Consider the following 22,150-nt stretch of genomic DNA (forward strand, 5'->3'; position numbering starts at 1 on the left):
ATTGAGTAAAGGTAACTGCAAAGCAGGAGCTGATCAGAGTTGATTGGAAGAGGAGCCTAAAAGAGAAGATGTGGAGCAGCAACAGCAGGAATTTCTGAGGGTAAATCAGGAGGCACAGCAGAAACTCATCCCAAGGAACAAGAAACATGCTAAGGTGAAGATGAGGTAACAAGAGAAGTCAGGGACAGTATAAAAGCAAAAGAAAAAGCAATACAATGTGGTGAAGATTAGCAGAAAGCCAGAACATTGGAAAGCTTTTAAAAACAAGCAGAGGATAACTGAAAAAGCAATAAGAGAGTAAAAAGTGAAATATTAGGGTAAGCTAGCTAATAATATAAAAGAAGATTACAAGAGATTTTTTAGATATATAAAAGGTAAGAGAGAGGCAAGAGTGGATATTGGACTGCTGGAAAATAAAGCTGGAGAGTTAGTAATGGGGAACAAAGTTGGGGGGAATGGGGTGTTGCAGAGATGAGTTTAGAGGCCATCGCTAAGGAGAAGGTGCTGGGGAAGCTGAAAGGTCTAAGGTGGATAAATTACCTGAATCAGATGGACTATAAGCCAGGTTTCCGAAGGAGATAGCTGAGGGGATTATGGAGGCATTGGTGATCTGTCAGGAATCACTGGAGTCAGGGAGGGTCCAAAAGGACTGGAAAATGCTACTGCAACACTCGTGTTTAAGAAGGGAGGGAGGACATTGGAAATTATAGGCCAGTTAGCTTGACCTCGATTGTTGGTAAGATTTGAGAGTCCATTATTAAGGATGAGATTGTGGAACACATGGAGGTGCATGGTAGAATAGGGCTGAGTCAGCATGCCTTTGTCAAGGCGAGGTCATGCCTGCTAAGTCTCATGGAATTTTTTGAGGAGATAACAAGCAAGTTAGACAAAGGAGATCCATTGATGTGATTTATTTGGATTTCCAGGATGCCTTTGACAAGGTGCCTCACAGGAACCTGCTAAATTCCACAGGGGTCAATGTTGGGACCATAACGATTCATGTTATATATTGATAATCTGGGTGGAGGAACTGAGGGCATAGTTGTTATGTTTGCAGATAACTCACAGATAGATGGAGGGACAGGTAATTTTGAAGAAGCAGGGAGGCTGCAGAAGGACTAGGAGAGTGGCAAAGAAGTGGCAGATGGAATACAAATGGGGTAAGTGTGTGGTAGAAAGGATGAAGGCATAGACTATATTCTAAAAGGTGAAAGGGTTCAGAAATCTGAAGCACAAAGGGACTTGTGAATCCTAGCTCAAGATTCACGTAGGGTTAATAGGCAGGTTCATTTGGGCGGTTGGAAGGCAGATGCAATGTTAACACTCATTTCAAGAGGATAGCTTACAAGAGCAGGAATGTACTACTGAGGCTGTATAAGGCTTTGGTCAGACTACTTTCAGAATATTGTAAGCAGTTTTGCATCCCATATGTAAGGAAGGATGTGCTGGCCTTGGGAGGGCCCAGAGGACGTTTACAAGAATATTCCCTGGGATGAAGGGCTTGTCATGTGAGGAGTGGTTGATGACTCTGGGTCTGTATTTTTTGCAGTTTAGAAGGATATGGTGGGGGGATAGAGTGAACATAAAGAAGATGTTTCCAATAGTTGGAGTGACTAGGACCTGAGGGCAATGCCTCAGTGAAGGGCGATCCTTTGGAACTGAGATGAGGAGGGATTTCTTCAGCCAGGGTGTGATGAATCTGTGGAAGGCTCTGGAGACCAAGAAATTGACTGCATTTAAAGTAGAGATAGTTTCTTGTTTAGTAAGGGAATCAAAGGTTTTTGAGGAGAAGGCAGGAGAATGGGGTTCAGAAACATGTTAGCCATGGTTGGGTGGTGGAGCAGACCTGATGGGTTGCATGGCCTGATTGTGCTCCTTTAGTATGATCTGTCTTGTGCAGCTTGAAAAAGGATGGGAGCAGATTCAGTAGTGACCTTCATATGTGAAAAGAAAATCAGGGTTGTGACTAAAGAAAAGAGTAGGCCTAACTGGACAACTCTTTCATAGAGCTGACATGATGGCCTCCTCCTGTGCTGTATTATTCTATGACAAGAATAGATTAGTTGTGGCAGTTCTCTACTCTGGTAAGCCTTATTCCCTGTTGACCTAAATTTTATATGAGGATTTACAGATTCGCCCATATGCAGCTGCTTGTGGCTTCCTAATGTGTACTCACATGAAAAATGATTTCAACAAGCTGAAGATTAAACTACAACACCCCAGGTGCTTTGTGGAAAGACATTGCATTGGCATATGGAGCAAAGATATCCCATGCTCTATGAAGAGTACACTGAAATCTGATCACAAGCGATAGCCAGAGTTAAGCGTTTACGATGGAATCAGTTGTTTTTTAATATGGGGAAGAATAATGCTATTTGCAATGCTGTTCAAAGCGAAATAAGGTACCCACTTTGTAAATAATTTCTGTCTACTTCCTGATCAGCCAAATGCCACTGCCAGTCATTGCATCTTGCAACTTTTTAAAATATGTTTTGGGCTTTAAAATGGTAAATAATTAAATTAGTTGAAAGTGGGCAATAGGCTTATTTTCATCTGTCCTGGATGAAATTGGTAGACAAATTAAATTCTGGGCATCACTATTTAAGGTTATGGTCGTTTGCATTTTGTACTGATAAACAGAGATTCTTGGATCTCTTAGTTAAATCAGGTCTATACATTGCTGAGGAAAAATAAATTTGGGTGCAGTTGTTTACAATGTTCCTTCACCCCTCAAACCTTGGATTGCATCTAGTCTAAGTTGATGGTTGGTGAGTCTCATCTCTTTGCTCTGAACAAATTTTGGAAACCGTTAACGGGAACTGAATCTGCATCTCCAAATAAATGTGCAGTGTTACTAGAAATACAAAACAGTTTAGTTCATTAAACAATGATCTGAAGTTAATGTTAAAAGAGAAAATTACAGCCAGATCACTACTACAATGGTAAAGTTCTCTATCCACCTCCCTTGCCTCACCCACTGAACAATTTGCATAAAATTGTGAAGTATTTCTCTGCAAGAATAATCTGATTTCCTTACCTCATGCTAATAATAGCCTTGCTGCTTTGAGTTCAAACTAATGTCACCAACATCTCCAGCGTCACTGGTTGAAATTTTTCTGGAACTGACTCTAGAGCTGGTAGTAATTTGGCAATTCAATATTTGTTGCTGTATCTTGTCCTTTTTTAGCTAGCTGGACAACTAGTATCTCAAAAAACTAAGGAGTAGTGGCTATTGTGGTTCAAGATCGAGGTGCAGTTTGTAGGGTGAGCAATGGGTAGGGCCTGAAACAATGACTCAACTTGAGATTCGAATTGGAAGCTTTGTGCTGTAAAACATCAATTTTTGACTGGACTATTCGATGTCCTACTGTTCGTAGCATTGCTTGGACGATGAATGTATGTAGAGGAAACACGTAGGTATCTGTTCCACAGTCTGGGAGCAACCCTGCCGACAGAGTAGAGCACTAGCGAAACTACTTCTCACGTCACAACATCTGAAAGGGAACAACTATAGGTGCAACTGACTTCAAGTGAGCCTCTAAGGTTTTAGTCAAATGAGCTACTTGTAAAGATTTTTTCATTCATGGAATGTGAGTATCTTTGGCAAGGGCAGCATTTATTGCTCAACCATAATTATGACTGAGAAATTAGTAGTGAACTATTTTCTTTAACCACTTCAGCAAAGGGTTCAAGGACAATAATATTTCCAAGTTGAGATGTTGTGTGACTGGAAGGGAACTTGAACTGGTAATATTCCCATGCAATTGTACTGACTGGAAGAAAAAATTTGCAGGTTTGGAAGGTGCTGTTGAAAAGAGTTTTGACAACCTGCTGTACTACATCTTCTAGGTGGTAAGCCATGCACCAATTGTGGACTGTTTCAGGCGTGGATAGGCTTACAATAAAGTGAACTGCTTTGTCCTGAAATATGACAAAGCTTTTGAGTGTTATTGGATCTGTACTGCTCCATGTAAGTGGAGCTTATCCATTACACTCCTGGCTTGTTTCTGGTAAATGGTAGAAAAGTGTTTAGGTGTCAGAAGGTGGGTTACTCACATCACGTTTTCCAGGCCCTGACCTGCATTTCAGGCCATGGTATTTATGCAGCTGGCCTAAAGTTTCTTGTCAGTGACGGGTCCCTGATGATGATAATGCCACTAAATGCCAAGATGGTTAGACTTCCTCATGTTGAAGACGTTTATTTCCGTGAACATGCGTGGTGCAAATTTTACCTGCCACATTTCAACTTCAGACAGGATGTTATCCTAGTCTTGCTGTATGTAGCAAACCTAGAGTTATGAATGGAGCTAAATTTGTAATTGTCAGGAAATATCCTTAAAATAGAGGAAACATCATTGATGACGGTGTTGAAGATAGCTGGGCATAAGACAATGCGTTGGGAAACTCATGTCAATATCTTGAGTTTGAGATGACTGATCGCTGACAACTACTGCCATCTTCCTTTGTGTTAGATATAACACCAGCCAGTGGAAAGTTTTCCCCAGATTCCCTTTATTCAATTTGACTTGGGTTCTTTGTTGCCATATTTGGTGCAATGCTGCTTCATTGCAGAGAGCAATCACCGCAGCTTTATCACTGGAATTTAACCCCTTTATCAATGTTTAAACCAAGGCATAGTCAGGTCTAGAGCCAGGTTATCTAAACTTAAAGGGAATATTGGTGAACAAGTTATTGGTGAGGAACTTCCATTTGACCTTGCTATTCCATTATTTTGATTTTGATTGATGTTATGGAAATTGGGCAAATTGGATTGCCCTACTTGTATTGAACAGTATGTACCTGGACAATTTACTACAAAACTGTTAGCTGTCGGTGCTTCAGTTGTTCTGGAACAATCTGATTTGGTTATTTCAGTATCACAAGCATTGTTGAATTAAGTAGGTTCAGTTATTTCTTGTGATGTGGAGTGAATGGAATTTGCTAACAGTTTCTGTGATGCTTCTCAGGAGGAGGCCAGGACAAACAATTCACTTGCCATTTCTGGCAGTAAATGATTCTAAATGCTTCAGTCTTGTCTTCTGCGCTCAATTTTTGAGCTCTCAATCATCGAGGATGGAGATGTTTATGGAGCTGCAGACCGATTGGCTACTTAATTGTCGACCACTTGTGGGAGTGTTGGAGGACTCAGTGCAGTGTTACATAATGCATTGGAAGGTGTCCTCAGTGTCAAACAGAGCTTTTCTTTTCAAAATTATTGTTCAGTGGTTATTTTTAGCTGAGTTGTCATTGATGCTTCTGTGACAGAATATAGAATTTGAATTCAAAGTCTAATAATGTACATGAAACCCATATGGTCTTCCAGTGTGCTACAGGGAAGGAAAACTGACTTCCTTCCCCAGTCTCCAGTCTGACTGCAGACCCACACTCAACTGCTGTCTGAAATGGCCATTTTGTTGAAACAACTGTTTAAAAACTCTGGGGAAAAAAAAAAGAAAACTGGATGTTCCACTTGGCATTGACTAAAACACTGGAAACAATAATGGAAAATTTAGCCCGGTCAACCCTGCAAAGTCCAACTTGCCAGCATCTAAGGGCTCGTGTTGACATTGAGGGAGCTGTCAGTCAGGCTAGTCAAACAACAACCTGACATGGTCATACTCACAGTACCATACCTTGCACATAACACCAGCACTGTCTCTAGGTATGTACTGTCCTGGTGGCAGGACAGACCTAGCAGAGTTGCTGGTACAGTGGAGTGCAATCAGGAGAAAATTGCCCCAAGAGTCCAGTCATGACTGGTAGTAGGCAATTGAAAACTCACTGGAAACAGAGACTCTACAAATATTCCCATGCTCAATGATGGAGTTCCCTGCATACCAGTAAAAGAGATAAGCTTTAATAATTTGCATTAATACTCAGCAAGAAGTACCAAATGTATGGCCTCCTCCACACGTCCATGGTTTTTCGCCAATACGATTCACTCCATGTGATTTTAGGAAACAGCTGGAGACACTGGATCCTGCAAAAACTTGGGCCCTGGCAGCATTCTGGCAAAGGTACCGAGGACTTGACTGCAGAGCCTACTATGCCCCTCGCCAAGCTATTACAGTAGTTGCTAGACAGGGTCTTCAGCAGGTGGTGAGGGAACCAACAAGAGGGAAAAACATAATTGACCTCATCCTTACCAATCTGCCAGCTGCAGATGCATCTGTCCATTACAACATTGGTAAGAGTGACCACCGCACAGTCCTTGTGGAGAGGAAGTCCCACCTTCACATTGAGAATAACCTCCATCATGTGGTGCGGCACTATCACTGTGCTAAATGGGACAGACTTCAAACAGATCTAGCAGCTCAAGACTGGGCATCCATGAGGCGCTGTGGGCCATCAATAGCAGCAGGATTATACTCCAGCACAATCTGTAGCCTCATGGCCTGACATATCCCCCACTCAAAACCATTACCATCAAGCCAGGGGATCAACCCTGGTTCAATGGAGAGTGCAGGAGGCATGCCAGGAGCTGCACCAGGCATACCTGAAAATGAGGTGTCAACCTGGTGAAGCCAAAAAGGAATATTTGCATGCCAAACAGCATAAGCAGCAGTGATAGACAGAACAACCACAATCAACAGATCAGATCTAAGTTCTACAGTCCTGCCATATCCAGTTGTAAATGGTGGTAAACAATTAAACAACTCACTGGAGGAGGAGGCTCCACAAATATTCCTATCTTCAATAATGGAAAAGCCCAGCACATTAGTGCAAAAGATAAGGCTGATGTTTTTGCAGCAGTCATCTGCTAGAAGTACTGAGTTGATGATCCATCTTAGCCTCCTTCACTGGTCCCCAGCATTACAGATACCAGTCTTCAGCTAAATTGATTTACTCTATGTCATATCTAGAAACGGCTGGAGACACTGGATACCAGCGGCTATGGGCCCTGTCAACATTCTGGCAATAGTACTGAAGACTTGTCCTCCAGAACTTGTCGCTCCCCTAGCCAAGCTGTTCCAGTACAGTTACAACACTGGCGTCTACCCTACAATGTGGAAAATTGCCCAAGTATAAAAAGTAGGACAAATCCAACTCAGCCAATTACCACCCCATCAGTCTACTCTCGATCGTCAGTAACGTGATGGAAGGTGTCTTCTACAGTGTTAACAAGCAGCACCTGCTCAGCAATAACCTGCTCAGTGACGCCCAGTTTGGGTTCTGCCAGGGCCACTCAGCTCCTGTCCTCATTACAGCCTTGGCTCAAACATGGACAAAAGAGCTGAATTCCAGAGGTGAGGTGAGAGTGACAGCCCTTGACATCAAGGCTGCATTTGACTGAGTGTGGCATCAAGGGGCCCTAGCAAAATTGGAATCAATGGGTATCGGAGGAGAACTCTCCGGTGGTTAGATTCATATCTTACTCTTTGGAAGATGGCTGTAGTTGTTGGAGGTCAGTCATCTCAGCTCCAGGACATGTCTTACAGGAGTTCCTCAGGGTAGTGTCCTAGGCCCAGCCATCTTCAGCTGCTTCATCAATGACCTTCCCTCCATCATAAGGTCAGAAGTGGGGATGTTCCCCAATGATTGCACAATGTTCAGCATCATTCATGATTCCTCAGGTACTGAAGCAGGCAATGTCCAAATGTAACAAGATCTGGACAATCAGGATGTTTGCTGATAGTTGCACAGCGTTGGGCAACATTTACTGAAAGTCCATTTTCAAATGTAGCAAGACCTGGACAATATCCAGGTTTGGATCTGTAAGTGGCAAGTAACATTTGCACCACATTCGCACGAATGCTGTGCAGTGATCATCTCCAAGAAAAGATCATCTAATCATCGCTCCTTGATGTTCAATGTCATTACCATAGCGGAATCCCCACTGTCATCATCCTGACGATTACTATTGACCAGAAACTAAACTGGACTAGCCCTATCACTACTGAGTCCATAAGAGTAAGTTGAAGGCTAGGAATCTTGCAGTGAGTAACTTACCCCCTGACTCCCCAAAAGCCTGCCCACCATCTACAAAGCACAAGTCATGAGTGTGATGGAATTCTCCCACTTGCCTGGATGGGTGCAGCTCCTATAACAGTCAAGAAACTTGACACCATCCAGGGCAAGGCAGCCTGCTAGAGTGGCACCCATCCACAAACATTCATTTCCTCCTACAACATGCACTGCAGGAATTCACCAAGTCTCCTTAGACAGCACTTTCCAAAACCACAATCGTTTCCATATAGAAGGCGAAGGGCAGGAGAAACAATGCAACACCACTCACTATCCTGACTTAGAAGATTTTGCCATTTCCTCAGTGTGCTGGGTTAAAATCCTGGAACTTCCTGGTGGTATTTTGGGATCACCTGTACGAAATGGAGTGCACTGATTCAACAAGGCAGCCCATGACTGCTTTCTCAAGGACAACTAACAATGTGCAATAAATTCTGCCTTCGTCATCAATGCCCGTATCCAATCAATGAATAAAAAATAGTTTTAGAATTACTAATGCAGTAATCATTAGTTACTAGTATACTAGTTATTATGTCATCTTCTGTTCATGCTAAAGCTTTCCCATTTATATTGCACTGACACAGTTTCAGCAGGATCTCTTTATGGAACGGGTAACATCTATTTGAACTATCATCTGGAAGATGGCACTCATAACAAAGAGGCATTGTCTCAGTGACACACTGAAATGTGCGTATGCATTATTCCACCCATGCACAGATGGTGCAGAATTGCATCTGAAACTTTACTGAAATTGACATGTATATTTTGTAGTGCTGAAAATGCCTCTTTGACTTCTGAATGTAGCCTCCAAATAGTCATGTCTCACCCAAGAAAAAAAGATTGCATGCTGGTACATTTTGTTTTTCAGCCAATAGCAGTTTGGGCTGGAACTCAAATTCTGGAGGGTTTTGCCCCAATAATAAATGTATAATTTATTTTCCCTGGAGTTATTGCCAATGCATTTGCAGCAAAGTGGATAAAGAGGACATCAAAGTAACCAGCTGAATCATGTGTTAATTTTTGGGAAGAAAAAGAGATGGCATGATATAGAAAAAATAAACTTTTACTCAACTTTTATTGTTTGGATGCTTGATGAACTTGTGCTATATATTATAAATTTTTGACTCCAGGCAACATTCGATCAGATAAAATGACACAAGTATTAATGTCACTTAATCATGTATCTTGGAAGGGTAACATTTACTGATGTGTTTCTGAAACATTGCATGATGTTTTAATTTTGTTTTTCCAGACTGTTCAGGATGGTCGTCAATTCATGAAGTTTATAGATCCTAAACTTGGTGTCCCCTTACCAGAGAGGGACTATGGCGGGAACTGCCTTATCTTTGATCCAGGAAATAAGACTGACCCATATCACAACATCTGGGTGAGACTGATTTGGATTTCTCAACTGCTATATTCCTTCCCCTTCTTAGTGAAAATCATATCCCGTGATGGAATCGAGTTACACTTCAACTCTTGAAGTGCCCCATCTCATGTTTTCAGAATGTTGGCCACGCTTTTTTTTCAATCCCCATCTTTCATTCTTTGAAACTTACGAACTAAACTGTTTAGCAGTTAGGTTCTGCGAGTGCTAGTGATGCTCTGAAAGTTCACCTAAGTGAACTATCTTTTCTTGCATGAGCTGTAGCAGGCAGTTGTAGCACAGTGGGAGGCAGTGTTGTAGCACAGTGGGAGGCAATGTTGTAGCACAGTGGGAGGCAGTGTTGTAGCACAGTGGGTGCTGACATTGCCCAAAGGGTGAATGCAAATCTGAATGTTCAAATGCTCAGATTTTATCCATCAATGGGCTCCTTTCCAGACTTCTAGACCCACAAAAATCAGATGAAATAAATTAACGAATAACAACTGCAACTAAAATAATATTTAAATATATTAAAACGGACCATAACTCAATTCTCATAAAAGCTTTCATACCATGAACTACATTAATTGGTTAAATGTTTGATCCAAGTGGTACATTCTCATAGATGCCTTAAAAGCAGAGAGAGCAGCAGAGAGGTTTAAGAAGAGCATCCCAGAACATTTCACCTGGGCAATTGAAGACCCAGCTGCCAATACTGAGACAGGAGAAATTGGGAATGTTTCAGATGCCACATTTGGAGGGGCAGTGAAATCACAAAGATAGGGAAGGAAGAATCCATACTGGGATGTGAAAACAAGGTTGAAAATTTTATCGCAGGTGTTTTTGAGCCATGGACCAATGTAGATTAGCAAATACAGGGCTGTTGATAAACGGGACTCACTTTGAATGAAGATACAAACAATGTGTCTGAGATCAAGTTTCCAAAGGGTGCAAGACAGGGGGCTAACTAGGGTTCCAACGAAATGACTAAGTCTAGAAATATCAAAGCTTGGAAGAGTATTTTAGTAGCAAATGAGCCAAGAAATATGCAGAGATGACAGCTGTTGCAGAGCTGTAAGTAGGTGGCTTTTGTTTTGGTCAGGTTATGGGATTAAAAAGTTGACCTTTAGGTTAGAAATGTCTCTAAGGTCTGATTTAGTCTCACAGCTGCCTTGGGTTAAGGAAGGAAAATTGACCAGGGTTGCAGCTCCTCTGACCGGTATCCAGAAATCCAAGCTGGAGGATTAGATAAAGGAACATCAGGTGAGGATATGTTTGGACCCTGACCAAACCTACTCTAGGTCCTATGCTGAAGAATACAACCCAATGAAGACAATAGTTATTGAGAGAGTTGCAACACTAATATGATCACTTTGGTAAAGAAGTGGAGAGTAGCACTACCTTTGGAGCAAACTCCAATGAACTGTTGATGTATTCTGTGTGCGTGGAAGTTGCCACCCAAAAAAATTACATTGTATGTAAGAACTGCTGTTATCAAATTGCAGCCTTAACTTACTTTACTTGTTAGATCTATTTTTGATATAATTTCAGTTCATATTTTATTTGATAGATACCTTCTATCACAGTAGAAAGCTGATGTTTATCACAAAACTACAGTTTTGTCTCAGACATTTGCAATAACCTCATTGGAAAGCTGCCTTCTGCATTTGTTACTTGTGTGTGTGTGTGCATTGAAAGTGAATTATGTTCGGTCTCCAAACCAGTATGCATCTACAACTTTTCCTTCTACCAGCTTTTTACTCCGTGTATGTGGTTGGAGGGACATTGGTTGATTTGATTAAGCTGTTACAAAGCACCAAAGCTCTCAGCACTATTTAACCGGAACAATGGCTTTGAAGCTTCACCATGAAGGAAATATCATGCTTTAATTTTAAACATCTGCTAGTGAAGGTTGAAGGTCCGTTTATTATTCAAATGCTGTTTATAATTTTCCCTTTGTATTTTGAAATTTAACAAGCATGTATAAGGATGGATTATAGTTTGATTCTTGTACATTTTCTTGCTACCTTTTTCTCCCTTCCTGCAGAGAGATCAAGCACTTCTAAACAAGAAAATAGATCGGCTATCTTGAGGACTTCCTGTGTAGCTTTGTAATTTCTTCTCCTTGTCCTCATGCAAGTGTCCTTCACAAGTAGTTTTCAATGATCAAGAATTCATTCTGCAAAGAGTCCAAAACTGTTGTTCAGTCAGTCCATTTGTCCTGTGTAACCAAAATTTCTTGGCTTTCTAGTCCAGGCCTTGTATTCTGTTGCTTTTGTAACCATAATCAGTAAAGTTAGATAATCAGCTATTGAGATTTATGTAATCTGTTCATTTTTTTCTCCCCAGAGATCGATCAGTGAGGTAAAGTAGCTTTTTTAAAAGGCGCATTGACACTTATTACAAGCAATAGTAAAATATTAATTTTGTCAGACAGTTGGTGAAGGGGCAAGTATTTTGTATGCTAAATTGTTGAAATCTGAAGTTTAATTAAAGAAGCTTTTCCTTAACATTTAAGTTTTATTTCTTGTGTTTTAGGATAAATTGGATGGATTTGTCCCAGCCCACTTCCTGGGCTGGTACCTTAAGGTGAGATAAGAACTGGATAAGCTTTCCTTCATGACTATCTTGCATGTTATTAAAGCCCCATCGTGTTCTCATCATCATTTGCATTGCAAAGATAGTATTAAATCTTATCTGTAAACATTAAGATGACAGACTAACAATTTTGTTTTCTTGATTTTAGTTTTTTTGAAGTACACTTGCTATAGGGATGTACTTAACTGATTGCAGACATAAGTAAATTTCCAGAGAAAAACTCAACTGGTCCTTCCAGGCAACTTCCAAGCTGCGCACATCATCTGCTTACAGCATTGCTTTAAAGGGTTGGCCTCTAATCGTGGCTGAGTGGTTAAGGCGATGGAATTTAAATCTGTTGGGGTCACTCACGCAGCTTTGAATCCTGCCAGTTTGGGTTATAAATGTTCCTGATGTTAACCTGTTCAAACGGTCTTGTGGTACAGTGGTAATGTCCCTACCTCTGAACCAGAAGGCCCATGTTCAAGTCCCAACTGCTCCCAAGGTGTGTAATAACATCTCTGACCAGGTTAATTGGAAAATATTGAAAAGCGTTGATTTTTCTTTGACCTCTAATATTTAATGAGCTATCAGCATCTTTAGTTTTAAACATGGTAACCTTGCATGCTGTACACATCTTAGAATCAAAAAGAAATAAGTGTAGGAGACTATGGCCCAAAGAATCTGTGTGATTCTTTGAATGTGCTATCTGATTAGTCTCACTCCCTTGCTTTTTCTCCTATGTGCCTTCTAATTTTTGACCTAACTCCATAAACCACCCTTCTCTCCATATGTCTGGTTAAGATTCTATCATACACAGAGTTAAAACTAATAATTGACCAACCTTCAAATTCCAATTTGTGGAAGAGAGTTTTACACGTCTGGCATGATCTGTTTCCTAACGTCACTTTTGTATCACCTGACTCCTGCCTTAAACTTTGCATTTGCAGAAAAAGATTTTCATTTCTCTCCTTTTAGAATCCTCAAGTTTGTAACTTTATACAAGTCTTTGTAGCGATGCTCAGTTTGCATTTTCTGGTCCAATACCTGATTTTTGTTTTGATGACCTACCTAGATATTGATTGACATGTTCTTTGTGGTAATTGCTGTCAACTAGATAAGAAGATTTGGTGTCCTTAAACTCATAACCGCATTATTAGTTTGCACAATCATTCAATATCTTACCTTGCAGCCTCATCCTTCAGGCTTGAAAGAAACGTGCTTTCAATAACTGTGGTAAATGTAGTGGAAAAATTATTCCATTCAAATGTTCATAATTAGTTTTTTTTAGGATCAAATGCCAGATAATTATGTCCCTTTTTCTTTCTGTCTAGACACTAATGATTCGAGACTGGTGGATGTGTATGATAATTAGTGTGATGTTTGAGTTCCTGGAGTACAGTCTGGAGCATCAGTTACCTAATTTCAGTGAATGTTGGTGGGATCATGTATGTATCTGTATAAATACTTGCCCTGTGCTGACTATTGATGTAAATTGCTTACACGCACTGAACAAAACTCTAATTGTGTTCACTGTGTAAATAATGATTTCATTTATTATTATCGTTAATTGCATTAAAAAGCATTTGTAACCAGAGAAGGTTTGATGTTTGTATTAGGAGAAGACAAACTCCCAATAAGCGAAAAAAAAGGCAGAAATGGTAATAGCTGGAGAAACTCAGCAAGTCTGGCAGCATCTGTAGAGGGACAGCAGAGTTAGTGCTTTGGACCCAGAGACGATAACTTCAGAACTGTCAATAGTGTTTGACTTGTGTATGCATTGTCAGTTTTTTTTCTGCAGTGCTGCTTGTGTGCAGGAAGGCTTCTTAAAGCTCTTGAAGATAGTAAGAAAGAAAAGGAAATGTGAACACTGAGCAGGAAAGTGAAGGAGGAGAATGGAGAGTTTTGGAGTAGAGACTAAAAGCTAAAGGATTTTTTTTGAATGATTTTTAAAAAACAAGTAGCAAGGTAAAGTACACTGGGCAAGGAGGTTCAGAAAATAGCTGCATAGTGGATCAATGAAAAGTGCTAGCTCTGAAGCAGCAATGGATAGGACAAGAAATATTGCAGTGTTTCTTGGGTGTGGGGTAAGGCAGGAAGGCAGCATCACAATTTTGAGGCTGGATGCTGAATGACTGCAGCTTTGGGAGAATGTGTATACCATAGATTACAGCGTTTCGGCAGTTATAGTTGGTTGTGAATTCATTTAAGGGAGATTGACCAACCAGGAAAAGATTGGAAAAAAATTGAGCCTCAAATCATGAAAACCTGAACGCTTTTTCAGTGATGGTGGTAACAGACAAAGTTGTAATAGGAAAGTATAACTGTCACACTTGCACAAGAACAAATTAGAATAGTTAAAGGTTTGCTGAAGTAACAGGAAGCAGAGATTACGAGTAAATGGATCTTCTTTGAATTGGCAATTTATAATTAATCTGTGTTGGGATATCAACTATTTACAATCCATTTCAGTGATTTGGAGGAATGAATTAAATATATGTAGTTAAATTTGCTGATAATACCAAGACAAGTAGAACAGTAAGAGGAGGTAAAGAACTTAAAGGAGGTAAAGAGGAAGCGGCACGGTGGCTCAGTGGTTAGCACAGCTGCCTCTCAGCACCAGGGACCCGGGTTCAATTCCACCCTTGGGCGACTGTCTATGCATATTCTCCCCGTGTCTGCGTGGGTTTCCTCTGGGTGCGCCGGTTTCCTCCCACAGTCCAAAGATGAGCAAGCTAGGTGGATTGGACATGCTAAATTGCCCATAGTGTTCAGGGATATGTAGATTAGGTGGGTTACAGTGGGGTGGGTCTGGGTGGGATGCTTTGAGGTTTGGTGTGGACTTGTTGGGCTGAAGGGCCTATTTCCACACTGTAGGGATTCTATAAGAAAAAACTTACAAAGTGTTCAACATAGTTTAAGTGACTCAGCAAAAGTTTAACTGAAGAAGTACAATGTGGAAAAATGTGAACTTGTCGACTTTGGTAGGAAGACTAAACAATATTGTTTAAATGGAGAAAGATTGCAGAACTCAGTGGTACAGAGAGGCAAATGGCTCAAGAAGACAAATGGAATTTTGTTGTTTGTTGCAAGGGATGAAATATAAAAGTTGGGAAGCTGTACAGGCCCTCAGTAAGATCACATCTGGAGTATTGTGTCTGTTTTTTTGTTGTCTTATTTGAAAAGGCTTTAACTGCATTTGAAGAAGTTTATAAAAAATTCATTTGACTCATTTCTAAGATTGAAAGCATTACATTTTTATTTTAAAAGAAGGTTGAATAACTTGGCCAGTACCAATCTGTGTTTTGAACAATGAGGGAAATACAAGATCCTGAGGGCACTTGATTAGGTGGATACCAGACAGATAATGCTTTGTACGAGAGACTAGAACTAGGGAGCACAGTGCAAAAGTAAAGTATCTCCCTTTTAAAATGAGGAAAAATATTTTCTCTCAGAGTTTTTAATTTATGGAATTCTCTTCTCCAAAAACTGTAGAAGCTGTGCCGTTTACTTTATTCAAAGTTGGAATGGATAAATTTTTGAGAGACCAGAGAGTTGAGGGTACTAGCGAGCCCGGCAGGAATGCGGAGGTGAGATTACAACCCAGATCAGCAATTAGCATTTCAAAAGACAGAATAGACTCAGAGAGACAAATGGCCTACTCCTGCCCCAAGCCCCATGTCCTTTTATCCTCAGTGACTTAGATAATTGTCATCCTGCTGAAGTGGGCCAGATCGAGGATGGCTTCCAGGAAGTAAAGTTTGGAATAGAATCGCAGGAGGAATAGAAATGGTGGGGGACGAGGGCTGGTCACATGTACCAGTGGTAGCTTTTCAAATGTATGCATATGAGATGAGGAAGAGTTCAGGGAGCAACTCCAGAGAATGAGATGCGGGAAGGTGTGCTTACGTGACTTGCAGTAAGAAGGGAAGGTAACAAAGCAAGCAGTCAATAACATTACTTTGGTTTCTTTTGAGATTTAAAGTGGAGGATGAGCTTTGCAGGGGCCGAAGATAATTTATAAAACTTGTGAAAAATGATTTGAACTGCAGTAAATTCTGCTGGTCATGGTGTTCTTACAGTTGAACACAGTGTTGTCCAGAAAAAATGACAGTTCTCTTTGTGATGATGCAGTTAGATCTGATAGTAAAGAGGAGGGCAAGTTGTTCACCAAGTTCATTTCGAGTATTTGAAGAAAGACATACCCATAAGACATGCCAAAGCACTTTACAACTTACTAAGTACTTTTGAAATCTAATCCCTGTTGTGGCAACCAATTTTCAGACAAATTTCAACTATTAGCAATGAAGTAATGACTAGATAAGCTGTGCTAGTTGATGTACAGATGAATATAATTAATATCCTGCTACCAAATTCATCATACTTAAAATCACCTGGCCACCCATGTCCTCAGATTACTTCTTTCTACGTACAAAAAACAGCTGCTCACTCATACTCACTGCTATCTGGTATAGTGCTATGGAATCTTTTACATCTCTGGGAAGGTTTAAAGCCTCATTGCATAGGTGATGCTTCCAACAAAACAACCTTGATGCTTCCCTGCGCTGCTACCTGAAATATACGGCATAGTAATATTATCGCTAGACTATTAATCCAGAGATCCAGGTAATGTTCTGGGGGCATGGGTTCAAATTCTGCTATGGCAGTGAGTGGAATTTGAATTCAATGAAATAAAGTTCGGATTTAAGAGTCTAATGGTGATCATGAAACCATTGTCAATTGGTGTAAAAACCTATATGGATCACTAATATCCTTTAGAGAAGGAAATTGTTGTCTTTACTTGGTCTGGCGTACATGTGACTCCAGGCTCAAAGCAATGTGATTGACTTCTAATTGCTCTCTGGGCAATTAGTGATGGTCAGTCAATAAATGTTGGCCTCGCCAGTGATGCTTAAATCCCAAGAACGAACAGGAAAAAAGTGTTTGGAGTAGGACTCGAGCCCACAACCTGCTGAATCCAGGACAAGAATGTTTGTTCATGTTCAAACCTGCGTGCTGCCTGTATAGAACGACCCGTGTTTTCTTCCTTTCCCAACTATTGTGGAAAGGTTGTAAAGTTGTACTTCTGTTTACAGTGGATAATGGATGTCTTTCTGTGTAATGGATTTGGAATCTATTGTGCAATGAAGACACTGGAATGGCTTTCAATGAAACCGTATCATTGGCAAGGACTCTGGAACATTCACTCTTACAAGTAAGTGAACCTGGTTGTCAAGGCATGTCGGGTGGGGTCATTATCTGGTGCACATTAGATGCTGGTTCATTGTAAATATATCAGAGAAGGGATAAATATTTCTTGCTGAGGATTATTTTAGGAATATTCAACTGCCACTTGAGTGGAGTAAAAACACCTACGCAGATACTTGAGCATTAACCACACTCCAGTGAATACCTTTATTCCTTAGGCGTATGACTGTTGTTAGTTAATGTTCTCAGACTGTGGCTGCGCTCCATATCATAGAAGGCATAGTTTGAGGAACAGACAACATTGTGGATCAGGCAAGTGTGTATTTAAGAATGCTGTAACATGTTGAAGGTAGTGAATACTGGGAGCTGATCCGTTGTGCATACAAATCACTAATTAACTTTTTTGGCATTATTTCGGCATAATTAACTGTAGTTGGCATTCATCTCAGTGTCAGTGGTTTACAAACAGAAAGTATTTCCACTGGATTAGAAGTTGTCTGTATTAAGCATTCAAATAATTTGGAAGACAAGACTGGAACTAATCAAATGATCTATGCTACTGGCCTAGTATTACAGGGGACTGGACAAATGTTCTGGAGACAGGAGTTCAGAACCCATGGCAGCTGTAAACATTAGGTTTAGTTAATTAAATACCTGGCAAAAAAATAAATTTGCTATCAATAATAATGGCCATGAAACTATTGATAGTTATAAACTTGGTGATGCCACAGCACCGGACCACATGCATGCCAAACAAAGAAAGCAAGATGTTACAAATAGAGCTAAGTGAACCAGCAATCAATAAATCAGGTCAAAGCTCTTCAGTCTTTCCAAATCCAGTTGGACTGGTAGTGGACAATTAAGCTACTAATGGAACGAGGAAGCTCCATGAATGTTCCCATACTCAACAATAGTGGAACCCAGCATGTGTATCCAAAAGATATGCCACTTGGATTATCCATCTTGGATGCCTCCTGAGAGTTCTGCAATCAACAATGCTAGTCTTCAACTAATTCAATTTCAACACATTTGAAGAAGACAAAGTGTGCTGGGTACCAACAATGCATACTGCTGAAGACATGCTCCAGAACTAATCTACCTGCTCACCAACGCTCACATGGGTTCCACCAGGGCCACACAACTCCAGATCAAATCACAGCTTCCACCTGCTGGGGTTTTAGTTTAAAGGAAGGTGTTGTGATTGTTGAGGACCAGTCATAACTGCCCCAAGACATTGGACCCAGAGCACTGCTGTGAGGAACTCTAGTCATTTTCAGCTGCTTCATCACTGCCGTTCTTTCCAACATGAAATTTAAAATAGAAATGTTTGCTGACGATTGTCAAATTGGAAGGTTTACTGATGTGTGCAGGTGTTCAATACTATTTGCAAGTCCTCAGAGAATGAAGCAGTGCATCACGGCCTCAGCATCATTTAGGCTTGGATTGATGAGTGGCAAGTAATATTCTGTGCCACACAACTGCCATATAATAACCATATCCAACAATACAGAGTTGTCTAACAACAACCCCTGACATTCAGTGGCATTACCATCAGTTCATCCCCAGCCTGAATGCCCTGGCAATTATCATTGACCAAGACTTAGTTAAATCAGCCACATAAATGCTCTTCACAAAAAGAGGAGTTTGGAGCCTGGATAGTCTGCACAGACTCACTTGCCTCCTCACTTCCCAAAGCCTATTATGCACCTACAAGATGCATGTAAGGAGTGTAATGAAATACTCTCCACTTACCTCGGTGAGCGCACTTCCTATGATATTCGAGAAGCTTGATAGCATTCAAGAGAAAACAACCATTTTGAGCTCAAAAAAGCACTCAGTCCATCACCTCCAACTTTTACTCCCTTTACCACTGACATACTGTAGCAATAGTGTGTACCATCAGCAAATGCATTGTTCACCAAGGCTCATTTGAGAGCACTTTCCAGACCAGTGACCTCAGCCACCTACAAGACCATTAAAAAGACCAATTGTATTCTCAGAGTATTAGTTATACGTATATTTATTTACTGTTTATCCACAAAAAATTACATGGAACAAATCCATAATGAAATTGCAGTATCTTTTCCTTTCCTGCGGAGGAGGTTTCTAGGTCCTACTTAGATGTTATATATTCGGGGCTTTTTTCTTCCTTCAACACTGTAATTGTATTTCGTTACATTAAGGGGATGGTCTCTGAGTTGATCCATTAGTTGCAATTTTTGGTAAAATGTGGAATTGTCCCATTGTAATAGTTAAAATGGACTGAGGAGTGGAAGTGGTGACATTTTTTGTTTATCTTGTAGAAAAGATGTTCATGATTAGAAATTCAGTAGACTCTGAAATTTCAAAAGCCAGGCATCAAGTCAGAATGTTTGAAGGGGAGAGTCTCATTCCCATCTGAAAATAGTTCTCATACAGAATAGTTATGGTGTAGAAAAAGGCCACTTGGCCTTTTCTGTATTGGCTTTCCAAATGAGCACCATCCGACTCTTTTCCAGTAGTCCTGCATGTCATTTCTATTTAAGTAATGATCTACTATCCTCTTCAATGCCTCGATTGAACCTGTTTCCTCCACATTTCTATAACCTCACACTTCTCTGGATTAAACCTCATCTGTCACCGATCTGTCCACTCCACCAACTTGTCAATGCCCTTTATGAAATTCTACACTGTCTCTTTCACGGTATCCAATGCTTCCAAGTTTTGTATCATCTACAGACGTTGAAATTGCCCCCTTCACTCCAAGATGTAGATCATTAATATAAATCAGTAAAAACAAGAGTTCCATTCCAACACCTGAGGAACAACAATACAAGCATTCCTTCAGTCTGAAAAATATTCACTAACCATTACTTTGTTTCCTGTCTTCAGCCAGCATTGCTATTTTCCTTTTTATTCCATAGCTAAAACCTTTCTCACAATTTTGTTGTGTGGCATTGTATCAAGTGCTTTGAAACTCCATGTACACTACTAACAACATTACCCTCATAAATCACTTCAAAGTACTCCAAGTTAGCTAAACAGGGTTTTCCCTCAAGAAATCCACACTGGCCCTCACTAATTTACCCTTGTTTGCCAATGTGACCATTAATTCTATCCCAAATTATTGCTTCTAAAAGCTTCCCCACTACTGAATTTACTGAGTGGACTTAATTGTTGGGTTTTTCCTTACAACTTTTTTTGAACAATGGAATTATTTTTGCAATTCTCCAGTCCTGTGGCACCATCCCATATAAAGAAAGGACAGAAAGATTATTGCTGTTGCCACTGCAATTTTCATTCTCACTTCTTTCAATATTCTTGAATGCATCTCATCTGTTCCTAATCAACTTTGTCAACTCTACGTACCGACAGCTTATCCAATGCCACCTCTTTATCAGTTTTGAACCCTTCTAATGATTAGGTTTCCTTTTGTATTCTCAAGGCTGGATGACATCTTCCTTGGTAAAGACAGATGCAGAATATTCATATCATCCCTCAGCCATGCTTCCTGCCTCCAAGTGTTCGGCCCTTAAACCGCCCTGCTCCTCCTTTACCCACCTTTTTGCTGTTTATGTGCCTATAAAAGACTTTAGCATTCCTCCCTGTATTTTAGCCGCAGTTTTTTGTCACCTTTTTTCTTTGTTTCTCTTGTTTGCTTTGTTACCTCCCTTCTGAACATTTTGCATTCAGCCTTGTTCTTAATTGTATTTTCTCCTTGATACATGTCCTAAGCACACATTTTCTTGTTTATTATTAATCTTTATCTCCTTTTAAATCCTGGAAATTCTTAATATCCTTATCCCGCCTTTCCATTTTGAGGGAATATACCTTGACTGTGTCCGAGCTATCACTTCTTCAGCTACAGTTTTTCCTGTCAACTCTCGGTTCCAGTCTGTGTGGCTCAATTTCATTCTTGCCCCTGTGATGTTTGCTGCCCCCAGTTAATTGTTTGATTGTCTATTGTCCTTTTCCACCGTTATCTTGAACTTTATGATACAATGATCACCATTTCTTCTGCATTTTCATTCCTTTACTGTTTACTGTTGGTTACTTCCATAAAATGAATATGTTGTATATACCTGGAACAAGGGCCGGACTAATTGATGAATTATACTTTTGTTGCATTTGAATCTGAAATGGGAACATAAAAGGCAATAAGTATAAAATTTTTTCCACTTTACTGTCCATACACGTTTTTCTTTCAGCCAGTCTTACGTCTATATTTTCTAGTAAAATTTGCAGCAGATTTTAATTAAAATGAATTGACAGAAGTGCTGAATTATGAAGAATTATGGCTTGATTTCACAGTGACACTTATTACGAGTTGAATTGCAAGATTGTTCAAGAAAATTTAGAACTTTGCAGATGAAAAGGATGCACAGATTTTATTTCACAACCTATTTCAATTAATTGCATTAAAGATGTATTGTTTGAAAGCCCATTATTGTAGAATCTATCCTACTAGTTGGAACATAAATACATTTTCAATATTAAAGATTTTCTATGCAAGTACATATATTTTGCAGTGTGCATCTTTTATGCATGCATCTGAATCTCCCATTCCACTGCTTACTATGAGTTAAGAGGACGCTGTTTTACAGGAGTGAGATCATAATTACTGTGTTGTAAAGCTGTATGCATGTCTGTGCTAATTTTTTAAGATGTGGTTACCTTTTTGAAATGAATGATGGATTCACTTACAGGTCAGGTTGCAGATGAGAGCCCTGGGGTTGATTGAATGGCAAGTCAATTAACAAGTTGGAGACCATTTGGAACCAGAATGTTGTTGGAGAGAAGGAGCTGAAATGCACAGCATTTTAGGATTACTTTGCATCTGAGAGAAAGAGCCAATGCAGGAGGTAGAGAGTGGAACTTATCCTAATTGTAAGAACCAATTCTTTTGAAAAGTTGGAAATTTGCTACATGTGCACCCAAGTTGGAACTGTTGAATTATTTTTACTTCGTTTGTACTTGCTTATCTGTGGTTTTCTGCAGCTCTTAACAAGGCCTTGGTGTCAGTGAAATGAGAAAAATGATCCATTCAAGTGTTTT

General features: G+C 40.1%; 1 protein-coding gene across 1 annotated transcript in view; it reads left to right on the forward strand.

Moving 5' to 3' along the window:
• ptdss2 (phosphatidylserine synthase 2) overlaps positions 1-22,150 on the forward strand; it is a 79,695-nt gene that overhangs the window by 26,549 nt on the left and 30,996 nt on the right. Inside the window, exons 5-8 of the mRNA XM_048607289.1 lie at positions 9,218-9,352; positions 11,870-11,920; positions 13,243-13,356; positions 17,005-17,123. Coding sequence (XP_048463246.1) covers positions 9,218-9,352; positions 11,870-11,920; positions 13,243-13,356; positions 17,005-17,123 — 419 coding nt within the window. The remainder of the gene's footprint in view (positions 1-9,217; positions 9,353-11,869; positions 11,921-13,242; positions 13,357-17,004; positions 17,124-22,150) is intronic.

This window comes from Rhincodon typus, chromosome 17 (genome assembly GCF_021869965.1).
Source record: "Rhincodon typus isolate 14 chromosome 17, sRhiTyp1.1, whole genome shotgun sequence".
NCBI lineage: Eukaryota > Metazoa > Chordata > Chondrichthyes > Orectolobiformes > Rhincodontidae > Rhincodon > Rhincodon typus.